General features: G+C 43.9%; 1 protein-coding gene across 1 annotated transcript; it reads right to left on the bottom strand.

The window, feature by feature from the left end:
* Positions 1-22372, bottom strand: Kng2 (kininogen 2). Its single transcript, NM_012696.2, has 11 exons — positions 21931-22372; positions 20043-20153; positions 17888-17969; positions 12457-12629; positions 10535-10642; positions 7491-7575; positions 6347-6519; positions 4230-4337; positions 4042-4128; positions 2582-2653; positions 1-207 (listed from the first exon to the last, which is right to left on the bottom strand). Exons 1-11 carry the CDS (start codon positions 22123-22125, stop codon positions 109-111), a joined length of 1293 nt encoding a protein of 430 aa, NP_036828.2. The 5' UTR covers positions 22126-22372; the 3' UTR covers positions 1-108.
* Between the last annotated feature and the right edge of the window lie 178 nt (positions 22373-22550).

The raw sequence follows: 22550 nt of genomic DNA, 5'->3' as shown, positions 1-22550 counted from the left end.
TCGAGTCTGAACTTTATTTCACCCAGGATCAGGTGATGAAGAAACATGCTTCCATACTGCACACATCCCAGGAGTCTTCTGGTCCTTCCACTCCGGGTCTTTGCCAGGCTATGATGTCACGGTTGAAGCTTCTGCCTGATGGTCAGGTGCTGGGCCTGCCCTTGCCTTTGAGAGTCTGCCCTTGTACTCACATGAGTTTAGGAGCCTCTGTAATATAGTAAAACGCTGTTAATCTCGTGCTTCTTCTCAACTTAGGCAAAGCAGCGCAGCCAGTTACAGGGTGAGAATGTTTCCCAGTGACATTGGGTCTCCATTTTAAAGGAAAACAATGATTAAAATGAAAGAACACTCAGCTCAAATGCAGTTTCCCACAACAGCCATACACACACACACAGGCTGTGTAGCCGTGTGAAGCAGCATCCTTATTTCCTATTCCCACACATCTCTCCAGTGCATTATGCAGGCACCTTGCTTTCTGTAATCGGAGTTTGTGGGGACTCTGCAGTGAGTCCCACAATCACACACATTCTGACTGTTCTGATCCCCCACTCTGTGTTCTCCTTCCATACCTGTCAGGGGTCCCTCCTCCCTACAGGGTCACTTCTGGGGTTCAGGTCTTTGTTTAGTGGCCAGGGAATTTACCTAGAGTCTCTCAGAGATCATGGGTACGGAACTGTCTGCTGGAGCCTGGAGGACTTATCTCTGCCTTCAGAAAGTCCTATCTTCTTTTTCCAGGCAAAAGCACAGCATGGGTTGTAAAGCACACACCTTCCTCACATTCTAAGGCCATGAGTGATAATCTCTTTCTCTTTCTCCAAAGTCAATAGTCTTCAGCGTCATAGCAAAAAGATAGAGCAATTTAAGGTGAGGCTAAGGAACTGGCTTCTAAAAGGTAGGAATGAAGTTTCCATCAAATCCCACAACATGCCTTGTCACAAGAACTAAAAGGTTGCCGTAGCAAACCTACTTCAATATTCTTCCTTCTACTTTCTGTCCTTGGTGTTAGATGCAGAACTTCTGAGAAGTAAGGATTGCTTGATCTGACCTCAGCAACACTACCAAAAAGCTCTTGCTTGAAAGCTATGACAAAGACTAGCTAGGGGGTAGACTAGTGAGGAACACCGTCACCCACAAAAGGAAATCCAAGGCTAACCTTCTCAAGGGGGAGTCTCGTCTCGTTTGATATACTTAACCTGCTTGAGAAACATAAAGTCAAGTCATTACTGCCCACTTTCTCCCTTTGATCAGCCTGTTTCTGTTTTCTTATCTTTCTCTGACATCTGGAAGTTTTGCTGTTATTTTCCCCCATCCATAAACCTTCAGTCTCTTGATTTTCTGTTTTCTAAACACAGAGACCATAGTTCTGTATGGAAATGCTAATGTGTATCTTGAGATACCCACTCATTATCTGAGCAGTGGATTCTGGTAGGCTTCTTCCTGTATTGGTTTAGAGAGCGTGTGAGGCAGGCTCAGAAGGAATTCAGAAGGATGGCAGTTTGATTATCAGTCCACAGGGATTTATAAAGTCCTTCTGACAGGCTGTTCTGAGCCTCATGGCTTGATGACTTATATCATAATATTTGTGTTTGGGCAGTAGAAAAAGAGGCTGGGAAAGCATTTGTAAAAGTACCTGGGCTGTATAAGTTAAGAAAGAGCATCAGTATGAGTTCAATTCCCAGCAACCACATGGTGGCTCACAGCCATCTGTAATGGTATCTGATGCCCTCTTTTGGTGTGTCTGAAGACAGCTACAGTGTACTTATATATATTAAATAAATAAATCTTTTTTTTTAAAGAAAGAGCACCAAGGAGATCAAAATCAGAAAATTCTGCTGTTTCTGTGGTTGGATCCTTCCTACCAACTGGCTTCCATGGGTGCCCAGGACAGTTGTGGGAAGTCTGGAAAATCAGATATCAGCTTAAATGAAAGGCTATCTGGTTGTACATGGATATCAGGGATCAAATCATCATGGTTCTCCATGTCATATGGTGATGTGGTAGCTACCACACCTTCAGTGAAACCTGAGTCCTGAAAACCACGAGAGATAACATCTGGCTGAGCTAGGGGAGGGTTCAAGGTGAAGCCCTCTGTCCTCCCCTGTATCTGTGTAGATGTAGTACTGTCTTCAGAAGAGCTTGTCAAAGGCTCTGCTCTCTGGTCAGTGTGCTTGACATTGTTTTTGTCTTTATTTGTGTGTTTGCCCTCACCGTGACCCTGACCCTGGCCATAACCATGACCAAGACCATGACTGTGAACGTGACCGTGACCATAACCATGACCAAGACCATGACCATGACCATGTCCCATTGGATGTCTATAGTTATAGCCATCATCTCTTTGCTGTTTAAGGTCATCAAGTTTATGTTTATGTCCATGACCAAGGCCATGTGGTTTCTGGTGTCCATTGCTAAGACCATGCCGCTTTGGGGGCCAATGGCCATGGTCATGCCCATGCTTATGACCTTGGTGATTCTTATCCTTTATTTGCTTTGCATGAAACCAGCCATGGCCATGGATGGGTCCTTGTTCATTTCCTGGATCCCTCTCTTCTTGCACCCTGGCAATGTAGGGTGGACTTACAGTTGTTCCTTCTTTAGTTTCTTGTACTCGCACCAGCCGGAAAGGTGAAAATCCTGGAGGCCTAGAAATCATCTACACAGAAATATTGAGAGGAATGCATCGTGTTAGCATCAGGCTGTCTGTGAAGGAAGAAGAGACTAGGAACATGGTGATGCTATTCTGTATTGCAACAGCGTGAGTCTTTCCCAGATTTCAAATGCTATATTACCTTCCTAGAAAACTGAATCAACAATACTTCTCCCTTGATTATTCTTGAAATGTGTAGGCTTTGTTTGTGGTCCAAGGGATTGAACTTTGTAAGTGTTGGGCAGGTACCCCTTCACTGAGTTACAGCCTCAGCCCTGTCCTGATTATTCTTAATAGTCCTCTAAGGCTAAGAGTTTTTCTTCATTTAGAAAACAGGGTGATTGAGCACGTAATCCCGGGGGTATGCAGTTTGATATCATTTCTGTTGCAACCATTGCTGTTACTATCCTTAAAGGTCTTTATGGCTAAACGTTCTCAGCTGTGCCACCATAGGGCCTTCTCACAAGCTTGACCGGAAGGCCTTTTACAATGTGTTAGAGATATTACACAAATGACAAGAAGCTCAGCTAGGAAAAGAGAGGTGACAATCTGCACAAACATGTGACTTTCTGGATATGCTCCACCTCCCTTTTACCAATGTGGGGAGGCCACAGTTGAAGCCAGTCATGAGAGAGGAGAGAACTAGGCTTTGGAGTCAAACATCTTCTAACAGGGTCATGATGGAACGGGTGGGCTCAGATAGGAGCTGCACTCAACACTCTACAGACTGAGTCCACTTTCCTGCCAAATGAAAACCACAACACCTGCTTCCCAGGGCCCCCGGGACCATTGAGAATATGCAAGGAGCTTGCTGTTCACAGCCTGGCTTGAGGGACTTAGTGACATGATTCACTCTGGAGCCTCAGAGCATTTCAAATCTTAGTGTCCCATCGTTGGCAAGGGATGAAGCCCTAGGCACATTAAGACTTAAAAAACCTGGTGCAGAGTGCAGCCTTTCAGATTTGAATTGTGTGTGTGTGGACCCCTTGAGGAGCCTTTTAAAATGCAGTTCACATTCATTAACTGTGGAAGGGGAGTGAAGCCACCTTCCTCACAAGGTCCTCCAATGAACGGAGGAGAGCACAGCACACAGTAGTACTCAGGTCTCGGGTAAGTCTCAGAAGCGTGTGCCTCGTGTTAGTATCCTGGCCCTCTCCTCAGTACCAGACACAGAACTACCTGGGAACACTGACAATGAGTTAAGTTACTGGGAGGTTACCTGTTTTCCTTTCCAGCCATCAACCTCAAGATCAGCATAGAAATGTACAACTTTTTATGGGTTTAAAATGTAGCCCTGGCCCCACTTTGTTTCAGTAATGATTCATTTTCCATACCCAGATATTGCTTTTTGGAATAGGCAGAGCTGACCCCAAGCTCCCGTATTTAAATCCTACCATATCTAGTGCTTGGCATCTGACAGTCGGGACGACTTTGTTCTCCCAAGGTCTCATGTACACGTTAGCATTGCAGTTGAGGCTTTGCTAATCATGAAAGCAGAAGACAAGAGAAAATAAATTAGCATTAGTGATGAGGCTCATGAGCAGTGACCCTTAGATCCTCACACAGGGACAGCGCTACTCACACCGAGGTGTTTGGTCTCACAATCCGCTGTCAGTTCTGTTTTACTTTGCTTGGAACAGTTAGTTTCTCTGGCTATGAACTCAATCACATATATTACTCCAGCAACCACCTGTAAAGTTAATAGGACAAGACAAATATTTAATAAGAATTTCTATAATAAATTAAACTTTTTTACTACAGTGAGTTTAAAGTTAGGATCTTGAAATTTTAATTATAAACTGACCATCTAAAGTGTCACACTTCCTAAGCTACCCATATCTGGTACATATCCGTACACATAACTAAGACTTCTGGGTATTAGTCTGGCCAGCTTCCTTCACTATGTAAAAGATATGTGGGCTTAACTTTTACTTTAATATACACATATTAATTTTAATGTTCAAAGGCTTCAAACCACACCTACAAAGTAACTCAAGGGCTTAGATTTTAGCACAATCTTAGGTTTTGGGAAAACAAAGTATTTTCTTCAAACGTTTTTGTTGTCTTTTTGCCAAATACTGAATCAGAAATTTCTTATGTAGTTTAAATTATTATATTAGGAAAATATTTATATTATCTATTGATTCTCTTATACTTTTAATATTAAGAAACCACTTAAACATTTAAACAAGCCAGTCCTTTGTGGAACATGCTGTATCCCAGCACTGAGGAGATAAAGGAAGGTAGATCTCTGTGAGTTCATGGCCAGCCTGGCCTACAGAGTGAATTTGAAGTCAGTCTGGACTGTATAATGAGATCCTCTCTCAAAAATTAAAAAAAAATTGTTAGGGATATGTCTAACCAAATGATTCAAAGACGATTACAATAAAGTTCTCTATAATAAAAATCTCTAGATATTGGCAAAGAAATTACTGAAGATACTGGAAATGGAAATATCGTCCATGTGCCTTCACAGGCAAACTTGATAGTGTGAAAATGTCTATACTACCAAAATTAACATACAGAATTAATGCGATATCTATAAAAATTCCCATTGCTTATGTCATAGGCTTAGGAAAAATACATGACTTTATATGAGACCACATAAGATTGAATGGCCAAACCAGTCTTAAGGAGTAAGAGAATACTGAAGGTATTGTAATACTAGACCTCAAAGTACACTATAGAGCCATAGTGACAGAGACAGCCTGTGACTGGAACAAAAACAGACAGGAAGACCAACAGCACAGACAGGAATCTGCCCCAGGTATCAACAGATGGGACTGCATGAAAATACAAAGTCTCTACAAAGCAAAGGAACCAACCAGCAGGGCCCATAGCCCATGATGGGAGAAAATCTTTACAGCTACCCTTCAGACAACAGCTGATATCCAGAATTAACAAAAGATTTGAGCAACTAAACAGCAAGGGACAAAAACTCTCAACCAGTGCATAGGAAACAAACTAACAGGCAGTGAGGAAAGCAGGAGACTCTCCCCCATCAAATACTCTTTACAAAGCTGCCTTAACCTTTCTGCCAAACACTCAAGAGTAAGGCTCTGCTTGGCTTCATTTAGCCACGGCCATATTGTGGATCTTGTTGTTATTGGTGTGTGTGTGTGTGTGTGTGTGTGTGCGTGTGTGTGTGTGTGTGTGTGTGGGTGTGGGTGGGTGTACTTGCTATGTGTAGAACAAGCTAGCCTGCAACTTGTGGCAATCCTCCTGTCTCAGCTTCTGAGAGTTTGCATTACTGTTGTGCACCATAAACGCAGCACAAGATGTGTCTATGAGAGATGAGATCAAGATGCCAGAGAATAAAACAGTGCACTCCATCGCTTGCATTTTGCTAATTGCACTGTGGTTTCTAGTATTTTACACTATTTTGGAGTTTGGAAGTGATGGCTTATACAATTTAAGCTTTGCTTCAGACATTGTCAGGTAAAAACCACACCTGAGCTTCCCACCCTCCTTGTTTGTTTGTTTTTGAGACAGAGTTTTGCTGTGTAACCCTGGCTATCCTCGAACTCACTTTGCGGATCAAGCTAGCCTCAAACTTAGGGATCCTACCTCTGCCTCCCAAATGAAGGAGACCCCACCAAATTCTGTTGCCAAGTACTGTGTCCCCAACCAGAGCCATAGGGAACATGGTGCCAATCAATCCATACATAGGCTCCAAACTCCCATTTTCTATTTACAGACCTGTGATGTTGCCTTTTTCACGGTGTCAATCTTGAAATAGAAAATATGGTTATGCTGTGCATTAAGCTGTGCAATGGAATGACCAAGTGCCTCCTTCAGCTCCGGGCTGTCTACAGGTATCTCCCTGGGGCAGCCACGGCAATTCTTGGGAAGTAGTTCAAACAAATCATCTCCTGAAGAAAATAACATTGAAAGTCAGTAAGTTCCCCCAAAGAGTAGTCCTGGCCTCCTCCTGTCACACACAACTTCTCCGTTCTCATGTACACAGGGTGTGAGGGAAACAGAACAGAATTACAGGAATATTGGCCCTCAGACCATCACTTCTCCTTGTTCTCCAGGAGTTCATATGCATAGGAGAGCATATTTGCACCTGTTGACCCATTGGCTATAATTTCTTTTTATTTTTACCCTGATACAGGGTCCTAAGGCAGCATTGAATTCTATAAGTCACAGAGGTTGACCTAAAACTCCTGATTCCCCCTGTTTCAGTTTCCTAACTGACATGGTTACAGATGTGCACTGCCACGCCCAGTTTAAAATTTCCCTTGTTTGATGTAAACTATAGAGAAATGTTTAATTTTGAGGGAAATGATTGTGAACATAAAGTAATGACTCTCCAATGGACAGCTGGGAGTCCATGGCTCCATTTAACAGGCAGTGCCAGTGATGCTCCTCATGATAGGTGTACAAGGTGCTCCTCATGACAGGTGCACAGTGGTGCTCCTCATGACAAGTACACAGTGGTGCTCCTCATGACAGGTGCACAGTGCTGTTTCTCAACATGACACATTCACAACTGTTTGTCAGTATGAGTGAACTCGGCTGTTTGATTAGAAATGCTGATCTAACTACAAGCTTTCCAGAAAGCTCCCCAGAAACACCCTGGAAAACCTACCTTTACCTGGAAGGATTTCATGGTGACTGGTTAAAAACAAGATACAGTTCTCTCTAACTCAAAACACCAGATTTAAGGACAATTCATATAAAAAGAAAGGCAGGTGCCACTGTCTCTGAAGGCTACATTGTCTGGAGAATCCACACTGTTCCTTCATCCTTCATGCTGTCTTGGTCACTTACAGACACAGTGCAGCTAAGTAAGAAGGAGGCCCCACCACTTCCTGTGTCTCCATGTGTGATTTCTCACCTGGATAAAGGTCACAGCTCTGTGAGAAGCCGGCAATTGTGTTATGAATATCCACGTGGGTATGACCCGTACACTCACCATGATCCTGGTGGTTCAAAATCATAAACAGAAATCATTGTGAGAACAAACATCTATCAAAAATGAATGACAGTGTGTCTATGTTACAGTTGATTGCATCAGGAAAATGAAGAAAAAGGAATAAGAGCTGAAAGCAAAGGAGAAATGAGAAGCACAGGTAGCCCTGACATCCATGGCGAAGAGAAACCACAGAGAGGGAAGAAATACGATTGCACACTGCACAGCAATGCCCAAGCAAGACAGGGTCTCTCACTGAACGCTGAGTTTGTTGATTGCTGTAGCTGCTGTCAGGTGAGCCCAGAAGTCCTGTCCCAGTCTCCCTGATGATTGGCTTATCGATGTTTCCAAGGGACAGAGAGAGCCAGAGACAAGCCTTCGACTGAAATAGTTATTCCCTGGTTTCAATTTTACCTTTGTTTTGTTTTAGAGACTGCTGAGCACATGGTTTTCACATGTATGTACACAGGTGTGCACTCCCATACATACATGTACATACATGCATATATCATACACACAAAGAAAGGAATGGGCAAAAAAATGTAATTAGTTATCCATAAATTCAACCCATAAACTTCTCACATCCTTATGAAAATATTTCAGCAAAACAAACAAATTACCTCAACTATTGACTGAGAAAATAAAATATACTTAGCCATAACATTCTGAATTTTAATGCAACAGAATTTCACTTATTTATTTAAGCAAATAACTAATGAATAAAATGAAGTTTAAAAGATTTTAATAACTGTGTTTATCACCTATAAAACTGAGACCCTACTCTGAAGGAAATGATACCAAATACAAAAACACTTTCGTTTTCAAAAATGTTTGCTAAGTTAGTAATTATATTAAAAAATAGAAATAACCTAGGTATCGAAAGGTAGGAGTGCTGTGGTAAAAAACGATCTATGGGATCCTTGCTGGAATATTATTACAGAGTCATTTTTAAAGTTTACCAAGATTTCTAATGATGAGGAAAAATTCTTAGGTGAAAAAAGTAGAGCATTTAAAATAATCACAGGACTGGAGAAATGGCTCGGAGGTCCAGAGCACTAACTATTCTTATGGAGGACCGGGGTTTGATTCCCAGCATCCCCACCGCAACACATAACCATCTACAAATTCAGTCCCAAGGGATCTGATGCCCTTTCCAGCCTATGTGGATATTGTAAATACATAGTCTACGGATTATACATGTAGGCAAAAAGCCCATATATTTGAAATAAATGAATCTAAAAAATTTAAATAAAAGAATCACAACTTTTTTTTTTTTTTTTTTGGAGCTGGGGACCGAACCCAGGGCCTTGCGCTTCCTAGGTAAGCGCTCTAACCACTGAGCTAAATCCCCAGCCCCAAGAATCACAACTTTTAAGAAAGAAAAAGACACTGGAAAGTTCCCACAACTCTCCTTCATCTCCACCCAGGAAAAAGACAAAGAGAATGTGCAGGAATCGCTCTGGGGGTTAGGACCATTCTGCTTGCATTTGCATTTCCTGATGGCTAGTGGTCCTGTGGGTGTCCTCATGGGCTTGTGGGTCACCTGTCAATCCGGAAGCATCCGTTCAGTCCTTTGCCCATTTTAGAAGTGGTCTGTCTTTTGGTGTTGAGTTCTGGAATTTTGAACATTATCTTCATGTTAAGCCCTTAAAGGGCAGAAGATTCACAAATGTTTTCTTTCATTTTGTGTCTTTCTTGATAGTCATTTATGATTCTTTCAGCGGCTATAAATCAATACATAATTAACCAGAACATTCGAGAAGTATTGGATAAATCCGCCAAAGTATGTAAAATCAGAAAAGAGCACCCACAACTCTTCCTGAAGGTAACAGCTTTCTGAATTATAACACATTTATTTTCTATTACTTTTATATTTATATTACTTTACTTTGTATATTTGACTGACTCTGCATACATAGTTGCCCTTTCTTCCTTTCCTTTGATTTTAATTTACTTGAAAACAAATTTTGATACAGCATCATCGCTCTATAGCCCCGATGGCTTAGAACACTGTAGAACAGCCTGGTCTTGAACTCATGGACATCAGCTGTTTCTGCAATGCTGGCAAAGGTGTGTGCAACCACACCCACCTCCCGCTTCCTCCTTCTCTTCATTTATCTGCTTATGTCTTTTTTGTTTTCTTTCTGAAACAGCAGCTTTTCAAACCACTGATGGCCTCAATCCCACTGTGCAGCTAAGGACGCTCTTGAACTCCTAATCCTCCTTTCACCATGCTCTTGTGAGTACACTTTGTGTCCTGATTTTTGACTTCTCCTTAACATATTACAATGATTTTCCAGTGACACAGAAGGTTCAGGAAGCAGGATTAATCTATGGTCCACTGTAACCTACATATGCATGACCTAAGAAGGCATAATAGCATATGTCCCAAGTGCTCTACCATTAAAATTAGCAAAGTGTGGTCTAGATTTCCCACCTTTCCCTCACAACATAGAACTCTCAAAGCAGAGACACTAGATTAAAGAAATATCTACAATAATATCCCAGAAAGGATCGGTCCTTGGTCACCTTGGCATCCACAAGCCACTGGTCAGCCACTGACATCATTATAATGACAAGATGTCATGCACAGAGGGAGAGAATTCCCAGAATGCATTCATTGGAATGACAGGAGAAGAGGGAGGGTGAGCAAACACCACAGGAGAGTATATAGGAAGAAGCTGGGACACAGAGCATCCTGTGTGAATATGGAACACACAGGAAGGTGGAGGAGGCCAGGAGAGTGTGACAACCCATCAGCATGGCAAATCCCATTCTAATCCCTGACAGGACGGAAATACTTAATGTGACACACATGGATTGCCTGACCAGCAACTTAGGTCCTAAGACCCCGGGTGAACATGAATGTGAACCACTAAATGACATCTCGGTGTCAAGTCCCAGAGCTTGACATTCTGGAAATGCTGTCAGCAAATGTGAAAGACTATTGCTAAATGTCTACTACTTACGCCATAGGGAAGGGGTACACAGTCTTCACGGAGGGAAGGAAAATCCTCCTTTGAACAATTTGTTTGCACAATGGAGTAGATAATTTTATAATTCATGCCAGCCACCACCTGAAATGATTTATGTGGAATGAGTACTGGAACCTCAGGTTGAACAATATTCACACTGAGCAAAAGTTATAAATGTCTTGAAACATTGAACTGAATACAGTAACTTTTCCAGAAATACAAACCATTATTTTTAGTAGACCATAGAATCACTAAGCAAATATTGGGTATTGTGACAAACACATGTACAGACACCCACACATACACATACAACACATTCCCATGGCATTTCTCAGTAACTGCAAACATAAAAGAATATGCATATATATCATATGTGTATACATTATATATCACATACATGATATATCTGTATCTTCAAAGACACCCACAATCTTTCTTTCCCAGGTTGTCAAGAATGCATGTATGTTAGTGGAGGAGTATCAGGTTAGTGAAGCAGTATGATTGTCTAGCTTGGAGCAATGGGGAATGGGAGTGGCCTCTCCTGGTGAGCCCTCTGGGTGCAGGTCACCAGGTAGTGAAGTTCTCCTGCTTTGCTCTTCGCAGCCCCTTCCCACTATCTGTGTCCATGGTCACCATGTCCCTGTGCTGAGCGCTGTTCAGGACCTCAGGTGGGCAAGGTCCACATCTCACACAGGAGCAGGTTGAACTAAAAGTAGAGAGTGTTACTCTCTAACCTGAGGGATTCTTAAGAGACCTCAGAAAAGCCTTGATAAAGGAGCCAATACAAAGCTAGGCCTGGTGGTCAAAGCCTTTAATCCCAGCATCAGAGGCAGAAGTAGGAAGATCTCTGAGTTTGAGAACAGCCTGGTTTACAGAGTGAGGTTCAAGGCAGACAGGACTTGTGGAGACTCTGCCTCAAGCAAACAAGAGAAGCAAAAAAATAAATGGTCAGATTAGTAGATATTCCACCCCACGCCACCAGGAAGAAGTGGGCAGTATAATTTAGCTGTGTCCACCTTTTTACAAACAATTTAATGTATTGATGCTATTTTAAATTAATGATAAGATAAAAATATAGATTTGGTAAAACCTTGAAGCCACAATGCCATCCATTTTTCCATTTCTGGGAAGAAAGCACGTAATGCCGGGGGAACTGGAGTGTGAGAGTTTCCTTTCCTTTACATGGGTCTCACAACTCCCCTGGATCCTGACAAAGCCCCTTGTCATACGAGTTAATCTCATGAAAACACAGGACACTCCAGCTCATGCCAGCATGTGGCCAGGCAGGTTCTCCTGCCAGTGGTTCTTTTTAAGCGACAAAATGCCAATCTAACAGATTTTCAACCATATTGAGATGCTACATCTTTAAGTTCAGACCCCATTTTAGACCTGACCTAAGTTTGATCTCAGGTAAACTAACAGGCTGGTCCCTCACTCCAATCTCTAGGCTAATCCCCAACCCAACCAACGTTTCCAGGATACACCCTCAACAAGAGGAGTGTCTCCAGGTTACTCCCCAGGAAACCTGCACCCCAGGTTACAAGCCCAACCCCTGTCTAACAACAACCAATGCAGAGGGGAACAGAACTTAAGTTTATGATGTGACTCCCAGCACCAGACAATTATGTTAAAGGCCACAGATGCTTTCCAATTAGATGCTTACCCACTTACCCCTGCTTGCTGCTTAGTATAAAACCTTGCCCCATAGACATTTGGGTCCCCCCCTCCTCCAATATCAAAACCATCCTGCGTGAAGGTGGCACACTGGGGTGCAGGAGGGGAGGTGATCTAACTTGAATAGAACAAAGATCCTGCTGGGAGGTGTGTCAGATCAGCTCCTCTCTGTTTTCTTGGGGAACCACTAACATTTCCTTGTCACTACAATATCTCATGTCACGAACAACTGGACAACAAACCTGTGAGTGGGCACTCTTTACTTCTCTGAGAGCAAAGAGGTGGGTGTGCTTCGTGTTGTTGTTGAAATGCTCCACAGCGTGTTTCAGAACAGGCTTCAGGTCTGAGCTATCCATCGGTATGGGTTGGAAACACCCGACACAGAGGTCCTCCTCTGTCTTCTTAGGACCCTTACCTTGACAAAGAGCAGACAAAGACACAGCATTAATAACTGAAAACACATCTCATAGTCATGGTCCTAAAGCTCAAGTCCATTTAGTAAGATCCTGAACACCTGACTTTGCTGTATCTCCTTCCGGTGTGAGTTAGAGCTAATGAGAGTTTAAGACTCCAGTACAGTCAGAAGCAAAGGTGCAGAGCATTAAGAATGGATATGCTATTGATTTCCGTTTTCACAGGGTCTCCTATAGCCAAGGTTGGTCTGGAACTGTCCATGCAGCTAAGGCTGGCCTCCAGTGCTCATCCTCCTTCCTCTGCTCTTCTCCAGAGGCCTCTATGCCTGCTGTGTGGACAGAGGGGATGGAACCCAGGTGTGCAGGCATTCAGCTTCTCACAGCAGGGTTGAGGAAGGAAGTTGTATGAGGAGAATTCTGAGTGCTTGTGAGAACACTCCGAGACTACAGGACAGGAGACTTGTGACTTCAGTTTCTGGAAAGCAGAGAATTGTTCTTGGAATGAGGGTTCAGGCTCCTCCCAGATGTATTGGTAGGAATGAGTTTACTTCAGAATATTCATTATTGTTTGCTGTTGTTCTTCAATTCAGTCTTTAAACTCTCCTGTATATGATTGTATTGATTCGGGTTTTCTAGAGTCATAGAACTTATGGAATGTCTCTATGTATTAAGGGAACTTATTGTAATGACTTGCAGCCTGTAGTCCAACTAACCCCAACAGCGGGCTGATGTGAACGGGAAGTCCAAAAGTCTAAAGTGTCTCAGTCCACGAGGCTAGTTGTCTCACCTAGTCTTCTGTATAAGCTGCAATCCTGAAGAAGTAGGTTCTAACAGATGTGCTGGCAAGTAAATGCAAACACATGAAGGAGAGTCAGTCTTCCTTCTTCCAATGTCCTTATGTAGGCCCTCAGCAGGAGGTATGGCCCAGAATAAAGGAGTGTTTTACCATGCTTGGATCTGGAACTTGCTTTGTTCCAGGCTGACCTTGAACTCTTAGATCTCCTTGCCTCAGTCTCCTGGAGTTAAAGGTGTGTGCTACCTTGCTTGGGCCTAAGCTATTTAAGGTCACTAGTCCTCAAGATCTCCATGTCAAGATCCAGGTCAGAAGCCTGTGTCTTCTTACAGTCTCAAGATCTAGATCACAGGCTTGCCCTCCATTTCCGGATTTTAATTAATTCCAGATATAGTCAAGTTGACAAACAGAAATAGCCATCACAATGACTTTATGGCTGACATTGTTTTGTCACTGTGAATTGTATGTTGCTTGAGCTCATGACAACCTTACTGAGCTGACCTTCCTCAACCCTCAGAGCCTACATTATCTGAAGCTCTGATAAAGTTGGTTATTTCATGAGACTGTAGCCTGCCTCGTTTATCAGTTATATTCTCCCAGGTCCTATTGCCTTAAGAGTCGTGAATTTAGCTGAACTACATCATTAGGTCTTTATTTTAATGACCACAACAATACACTAACCTTTTTATAAAAGGGAAGACATTACAGATATATCATTGTTTTTCAAAGTTACTGAGAGCTCCCTGACACCTACTCCATCTGATAATGTCAGTGTAATGCTTTGGCCCTGGAGAAGAGCCCCCCACACCCAACCAGGACGGTCTTTCTGTTTTATGTCACATGCTATTGTTAAACTTGTTAACACATTCACTGTTTCACCATCTAAAGCAAGTCAATGTGAAGTAGTGAGCTGGCGAGAAAGTGTTCCTCTCTGTTTTCATCTGACTAGAACACAAGACAAGGGGCTTTCTTATCGGTCAGCCCAAGAGAAGCCTCTCCTTTAAGTCTATGTGCCCTTGCTATCCCCTGGCAGGCAATGAGCCAGGTTATAGGGAGATTTCAAGTGTCCCATCTGTGAAGGAATGACTGTCAGGTAGAAAGGAAAGAGTGTAGACAGACCATTTCATGGGATGGCCAAGAGGTAGGAAAATACATGAGGGCCGAAGGGGCTGAGGAATAACAGGTATGGAAAAGGTGAGAATGCTGAGAGAAAAGGAAGAAGGTGGCAAGAGGAATCGACAAGACATGTGGGGGTGACTCGCAGTGGGGGGGGGCAGGGAGAAGGGGGTGATGGTGCTGAGAAATCAGGATGGGAAAGGAACAGTAATATGTGACGTGGCATCTATTCAGTTTGCCAGAGTGCCCAATGTGACACAGAGAGGGCTAGTTTGATTTAGGGACAGTCAGAGAGAGAAGGCTATGCTCCAGGCAGGAGATACTGACCCTGTTTAGATTCACTGTCTATACTCAAAGCTCACAAGCTCTTAGGCATTCTGATGAGAGCTGTAGCCTCTCCCTAGGAAAATGCAAACAATCACAATATTTACAGAGGATTTTTAGGATTCCCATAGACTCTCTGAAGTGAAGACTATGCTGTGTGGAAGGAGGAAACACTGAATGGTTTGCAATAAAATGATGTCAAACATTTTTTATAGGTATTGCTATTAAATACCAAGGGGAGAGCCTTGACTGAGGGAGGAGTGCTGCAGAGTGAGTGACAACAGCAGAGATGCCTCCTCAGGGTCAAGGCTTCCTTACCCTTGGGAACATACTTACTGGGTGCCTGCTGTCCCTGGGTCTCTCCTCCCACCTTTCTCTCTCTCTCTCTCTCTCTCTCTCTCTCTCTCTCTCTCTCTCTCTCTCTCTCTCCCTCTCCTCTCCCTCTCCCTCTCCCTCTCCCTCTCCCTCTCCCTCTCCCTCTCCCTCTCCCTCTCCCCTCTTTCCTTTTAAGACAAGGCCTCATATACTCCAGGATATCCTCCAACTTGCTCTGTTGTTGAGAATAAATGTAATGTCCTAATCCTCCTCCTGCCTCAACCTCCCCAGGGTGGGATTTACAGGTGTGCACTATGATACTCAGATGTAGCTAGATCTTAACTGTGCTGCAAAGTCCAAGTCAGGTAATTTGTTGCATTGTCCAAAAGCTCACTTAACACAGTAGGTGTGATCTAGTCGGTAGACTAAGCCTTGGGCTCTGCTGATGATATTCAACCCTCACATTGCTAGGTGCTCAACACAGCTCTCCTCAGGACTGTGTGGTGTATGGCATCTCTACGGCAGTCGGGAAAACTTTATAAATGATTTCCCCTTCTCTTCTTTCAGAAGAGGTTGAATCAGGGCACTGTAGAATTTGATGGGAAGGATGGGAGACTTACTGATCAAAAGAGGTGAAAGCCACATAAGCTGTGGAGATGATCAGGGCAGATTTGTCCCCCATGAGCCAGCGCTCATTCAAGGCAGAATGGAGTAGAAGAGAGCGGTTTCAAGGGAGGGAAGAGTATGAAGGGTGACATTTCTTTCCTGGATAACTCAGTGCCTTTCAAGCTGCATATTTCTATACAGATGGGTTTGAAATAGGAATAGAACTTTTCAGTGCTGATGGGGACTGATGAGCTCTTCTCTGCCTTGGTCTGATATCTTTATATGCAACTTCTTGCAAGAGCTGAAGTATGGTGCCTTTGCGGGTTCTATACGGACAACTTAGGCCAGTGCAGGGAAAGCATGCCCGTATGGTGTTGAACCATATCGAAGCCAAAAATGCTGCTCCATATTCTCTCTCCCCCTCCCCGTCCCACTCCTCCTCCCTTCCCCCTTTTTCTCCCCCCGTCCCTCTCTTCCACCCTTTGCACCTTGCAGAGGCCAGCTCCAGGAAGGTTTTCATGACTGCCATTGGCCATGAACACATCACTCTATAAAATCTTGGCACCTTTCTAGCATTAGAGAAAATGACAATAATGGCTGTATCTGCTCATAACTTGCCGTTTCTTTTTATTCTTAAAGGAGGGTTTTTTTTTTGCTTTTTTAACTAAGAACCTACTCTACCCAGTCTCTACAGACTATCTGTATAATTTTAGGTAAATTACTTCACTGTTCCAGCCTCAGTTTCCTCATTTGACAAATGAGGATGTATACCACACTGACTGACCTGTAATGTTGGGAGGAGTCGATGTATGTAATGTCCCCAGATCTTAACTGCTCAGTGAGTATCAGCCATCAATGTCCTGGGTCTATGGTAAGATGCCCAGACATTGCAACTTTAGATTTATCGTCTCCTTTCCCAGCACGCCACCCTGTCAAGGGTGCAGTTCTCTTTTGTCCCTTCTGAGACATGGAAAAGGAAAAGGAAGAGGATAAAAATTTGGAATGAAGCTGGACGTGGTGGTTCACAACTTTAGTCCCAGGACTGAGGAAGTAGAAGTAGGTGGATATCTGTGAGTTCGAGGCCATCCCGGTCTAGAAAGCCAACTCTAGGACAGCAGAATTGCTACACGGAGAAACTGTGCATTGAAAAAGAAAACACAACCAAAACCAAAGCAAACTAACAGAAAACAAAACAAAGAAACCAAAAAAAAGAAGTGCTGAGGTTTCTTCAATCGCTATCTGTTGTGATGCTAAGTGTGGGCCTTCAAGACCTGGCTGTCCCAGAGCACACTTATCTTGGTCCGAGTTATTTTTGATTGGTAAATAAAGATGCCAACAGCTAATAGCTTCACAGAAGAAGAATAGGTGGGGTTTAGGTTTCCCAGACTGGGGGTCAGACAGCAACCACTAAGGGAAAAAAAGGTGCAGAAGGAGAAGGAGAAGCTACCATGGGGTGGGTGAACCATAGAAACATATCCCTGTGGGTTGGCCAGTTGTAGTTAACAGCAGCCAGGTGAAATATAGTAAGTAATTATTCAGCCTTATTTATAGGAAAGTAGATTCTAACAGCATAGGGGATAGGCAGCTGCCCAGAATTTGTACTGTTTAAGGTTTGTTGTAAATACGAAGGCTGAGTATATCTTTTATCCAAGAACTAAATGACCTAAGGCAAAGTAGAAACCCTGGAATGAGATTAAATAATTTCGAGAACAAAGAAGGAATGATTCCAGACCAGGGCATGCCTCAAAGCCCACACTCGGCTCCATGGAGGATGCTGTGAAGGATTGGAGGCAGGTTCATGGTGCCTCATTCAGTGAACCCCAAATACCCACCTCCACCTACCCCTGCTGACACAGCACAGGGAGTTCGGATAGGTCTCAGGGGATGATTGACACAAGCCTGACCCAATCCAAGAACTTCCTGCAGTGCTACTATACCCAACATGTACCACAATTCCAACACTGCAGATGGCATTGCCACCTTCTGGGAGGGTGAAGCAGTCTGGTCTGGGCTGTGTTCTTGGTACACAGGAATAATTAACATCACCAACCCCCGGGCTCTGACACACTGCCACCAACAGTCCAGGTCCCCAGATGGATCACCCACCTGGAGTAATATTGCAGATCTGGGTGGCTACGGAGAATTTATTTTCTTTCTTCCCCAAAGTTGTTGTGCATTCGCCAGTAGCCTAAAAGAAAAAAAGGAAGAAAAGAGGGCATTTGATTTCCTCTTTCTTCCTCCTGGAGACACCTAGCTAGTGCTGGTAATAAAGGTGGATTTTTAAACAGAGAAAGGACTAAGGTTTCTCTCTAATAGAGATTTTGTTTCGTTTCCTTTTGATTTACTTGTTCTTATGCACATGAGTGTCTATGCACCTCATGTGTGCCTGGTGCCTGCAGAACCCAGAGGACAGCAGCAGAAGCAATGGGACTAGAGTTACAGATGGTTCCAAGTGTCCGTCTGGATGCTAGAAACCCAACCCAGGAATTCTCAAGAGCAGCAAGCGCTCTTAACCACTCAGCAACATTTCCAGTCCATTAACAGACTTGTGAGATTTGAGAATGAATATTTATGTGACCTTGTGATTGTTTCCACTGACCACTGATCTTCACAGGACTGGGGAGAGGCAGAGCAAGGCCTCTAAACTTGAGGCACAATGTGGAGATCTGTGGCTGCTTCCTTGCCACTATGATGGACCAAGAGGACCAACAGGATGAGCTTCCTTTTGATTCCCCCCTCAGTTTCAGTGTTTGCCTGCTCTTTACATAAATCAGTTTAACCTCTTAGAACATCCCACTTCCACACCGCTGGCTGCTACTTCTTCCTGCTGCCCTGGTGCCCCCCACTGCCTCAGTTTACCCACCTTGTGGAAACAGCACCACATGTACTTAAGAGGTTGCTGTGGAGAATCAGTGTGCCCACACACAGAAAGCGCCTAACAGAGCAGCGCACAGTCGGTGCTTACACAGGTCTGCCCACTCTTAGTGATGAATAACGTTTGTAGAATAGCTTTGACTTGGCCTTCACTTTAGCCCCCAGTCCTGAGTATCAGGAGCTATTGCGTGAAGCTAGAGCTCACTGTGATGTCTCCTGGTAGCTCTGAGAGACTGACTGCAGGGCATAGCAGCTGCCACACAACCTCACAGAGCCAGAGCCAGAGGTGCAATCCTGGTCTCCTAATCTGGAACCCAGTGCATGTTACAACTGTGAATGAGCACAGTGCTTAAACAAACACATGGACAATGCTGACATCTTGGTTAAGAGGGGAATGCTAGCCTGTGAGAGGACAGGCTTGCTTCTCAGGCAGATAATCCCCTCTCACAGTGCAAGGCAAGCATCAGGTGGACACAGTGTTTCTTTAAGATGCTTTTGTTAACAGCTCCTTTGTATAATGTATCTAGTGTCAGCCTCCTACAGCCAGTGAGATCAAGAATGTCTCATTTTAATAAGATAAAGTACCTACCGAGGGAGGATGAGTAGCAGAGTCAAGACTAGTACTGGGGCTCAATAGAGCTGAAACTGCCATACTCTTCCTAAACTAGACCTCGAACTCAGCCCAAATGTCTTCCTGTTGTCTCCCTGGGGTCCAGTGCACAAGCTTTGGTTGTTTGCATGGACCACCTTCTACTGAGTGGACACACACATGTTTAACAATCGGCATATTCCCGGCTTTCCTTTCTTCTCAAGAACACAGATATAACATGCACATCCTGTATGAATAGGCTGTATAATATATACCATCTCCTTATAATTAATAAAAATCCATATCTAATGGTGGGCAAGCAGTTGGGTGTATATACAGAACAGAATAATAATTATATCTTGCCAATTGCAACATGGGAGGAACTGGACACCAGCCGGTTAGTGAGAGCATCTAGAGACAGGACCTCAAAGGATGACAGGGGGCGATGTCCCTTAAGTTAGGAGCAGAACAGGAGTCACCAGCAGTTGGAGGCTGGCACAGGACAGGGGTGGCCAAGGATTACTGAGTGACAGACTGGAGTGGACACAGATGACAATGTTGTATTTTTAACTGAGAATGGCTAAAAGGACTTTAAATTTTCTCACCATGAACAGTTGATGACTGAGGTGACAGGTGACCCTGCTTTAAACAAGTACCTGGGAACCAAGTTATCCAGTGTACCCCACGCTAGACACAAGTTTCATACTTGGTCTATCAGTTTTCCTGTCTCATTTATATTTTATAGCACCGAGAGGGTTGTGTGTCAGGCTGGGGCTTTTGTATAAAGAGCACACTCACGGCTTCCTCAGCGTCCTTGAAGTCACAGTCCTGCCAGGTGAGGCCACTCTGAACAGAGCAGTTGCCCTCCTTGATTTGATACTTGAAGGAATACAATGTTTCAGCGCCATCCTGGGGAAAGCAAAGGTGACACTTTGAGTCACTCAGGGCACCCAGCAGCAAGTTTGTGGACCCTGACATCACAAACACCAGTCCTGATCAGACTCAAGGAGAGCCGTGTTCATTAAAATATAAGTGCTTATAGTTGTGTAAATGCCCCTTGGAAGGATGTTCTTACTATGCCTGCATTATTAGTGGTCTCATAGCAGTATCCGTGGTTTTGTCCCTGCCCTCTCTTATGTAAACCCTGGCTCTCATGGACATTTATGAGTCCATCCTGTCTGGTTGAAACTGCTCATAGGACAAAGCCTGTAAGCCCAGTAGTGCACTTGGATTGAGACAGGGGGAGTGTGAGTTCAAGGCCAGGGCAGATATATGAACATTGTGCAACCAAACTCCTATGGGCCCCCATCTGTCAGTCAATGAAGATACTAGGAGACTGTGGCCCTGAGTGGAGTGAGCAGACTGCAGGCTGTGCTTCAGTGACAAGCAAAATGCTTCATTTCCCCTTCTGAATCGAACATGTCTGTGTCCCATAATGCTTTCTTTTCATCCTCATGGTGTCAAAGTATCCTTTTTTTCCCTGCTGAAATAACTTGACTGATCCAAAGAATGATTCTTGTAAGGTAAAATTTATTTTATTATTTATTTATATTTTGAAAGGTTTAAATTTAACTCTATAGGCATGTTTGTTTGCCTTAATGTAGTTATGTATGTCATCTGTCTATCTGTCTGTCTGTCTGTCTGCCTGTCTGTCTGTCTGTAAGTATGTATGTACAGTGCAAATGTGCCTGGTACCCTAGGTGGACAGTGGACTCCCCATAGTCCCTAGAATTGAAGTTATAGATGGTTGTGTGCTACCGTAGGTGCTGGGAACTGATCCCAGGTCCTCCTGAAGAATAACCAGTGCCCCGAACCATTGAGCTGTCCTCCAGCCTGTGAAGTTTATATTTAAAAAAAAACTCTAGGGGTTGGGGATTTAGCTCAGTGATAGAGCACTTGCCTAGAAAGTGCAAGGTCCTGGGTTCAGTCCCCAGCTCGGAAAAAAAAGAGAAGGAAAAAAAAAAACAAACTCTAAAGGATTTTCGATATTTTTTATTATTTGTACATCCTGCTTTCATTTGTTTCATACCTGAGTGTACTCACAGAGAAATAAAAGTATAGTAAAAAACTAGCCAGAGTGTGCATGGGATGTGGCATAGGTGGTAAAGTCCTTGCTTAGCATGTACGGAGTCCTGAGCTTGCTTCCCTAGTACCACATAAACCGGGCATGGCAGCCCATGCCTGTATTCATAGCTCTAGGGAGTTGAAGGCAGAAAGATCAAAAGTTTAAGGTCATCGTTAGCTGCACAGCAAGTGCGTGTGTTGGTCTAAAGCTACAAGACACCCTGGCTCAACCTCTCTGCCCCCCAAAACTAAAGAACTAGTGGAAACATCTATTAACCTCAAAGAATCAGCTGTACACACTCTGTGGTAGATATTTGGTCCAAGCAATAATGCCAACTCCCTTCTCGTCCCCTGTATCCATCCCCGTGTGGAACTCTCACTTAAGGCTGGGAGATGGCTGAGTTCACACATGCAGTGGATTCTCCTGCTGCAAGCTGACTGAGATGCTGGAGTCCCACCATGCCTGTCTCTTTCAAAAAGCTCCATCTGCTGTTGTTTCTTTCTTCCTGGGATACTGCTTTCATGATCACCCAGGAAGCCTAAGGACCAGCCATCTCCAACCCTCTAGCCTGTGCCTGAGAGCACCAATTACAAGTGGTTTCACAGGAAAACCGTCACTCACCTTCTTAGTGCCCTTAGTCACTCGGTACAACACAAACTGGTTGCCGCTTTCTAACTCAGCGTTATATTTCTTCAGAGCAGTATCCACAGCCTGAAATACAGTCTCATCATTGCAGTTCAATTCCTGGGCGCCTTCTTCCTGCGCTAAACTTGGCAGGAGCCTGGAGCAGAGGAGCAGGATAGTAATTAGCTTCATGATTAAAGGTTCCCTCTGGAATTGAGGAATTGTTTTGCCAAGACCAGGAAACCAACTCAGAAGCTGCTTTTAGCAGCCTCCAGTCTCTGACTTCTCCTGCCTATGCTCTCTCTGTCTCGCCACTCTGGTCCCTTTTAGATTCCTGCAGTCACCCCTTGTTTGCCCTCTTCTCAGAGAACAAACAGGACTCTGCTCCACGTCCAAGCAGGTACCCAGCTGGGGCATTGCAACAAGGGGTTGTTGACCTGATGTTTGCCTTTGGAAAGAATGTGGGAGTACACAGCCCATTCCCAAAACATTGCCCAACTCTCCCCAGGGAATTGCAGCAGAAACCAGTAAATGCTAAACCAACAACCATTTCCAGTATCATCTTACTACTCCTGGCCCAGTTACAAAGGTGTCTGCATACGTGAACAATGAGGACA

Source organism: Rattus norvegicus, chromosome 11 (assembly GCF_036323735.1).
Source record: "Rattus norvegicus strain BN/NHsdMcwi chromosome 11, GRCr8, whole genome shotgun sequence".
NCBI lineage: Eukaryota > Metazoa > Chordata > Mammalia > Rodentia > Muridae > Rattus > Rattus norvegicus.
Note: the sequence above shows the minus strand (reverse complement) of the source record. Positions and strands in the feature narration are given on the sequence as shown.

Bases quoted from the DNA above. Each gene is read 5' to 3' on its own strand.
- Kng2 (NM_012696.2), bottom strand. From the start codon at position 22,125: ATGAAGCTAATTACTATCCTGCTCCTCTGCTCCAGGCTCCTGCCAAGT. The intron at 20,154-21,930 runs GTGAGTGACGGT...TGCTTTCCCCAG, and splicing joins TGACTAAGGGCACTAAGAAG to GATGGCGCTGAAACATTGTA. The intron at 7,576-10,534 runs GTAAGTAGTAGA...TTGAACCACCAG, and splicing joins GTGTACCCCTTCCCTATGGC to GATCATGGTGAGTGTACGGG.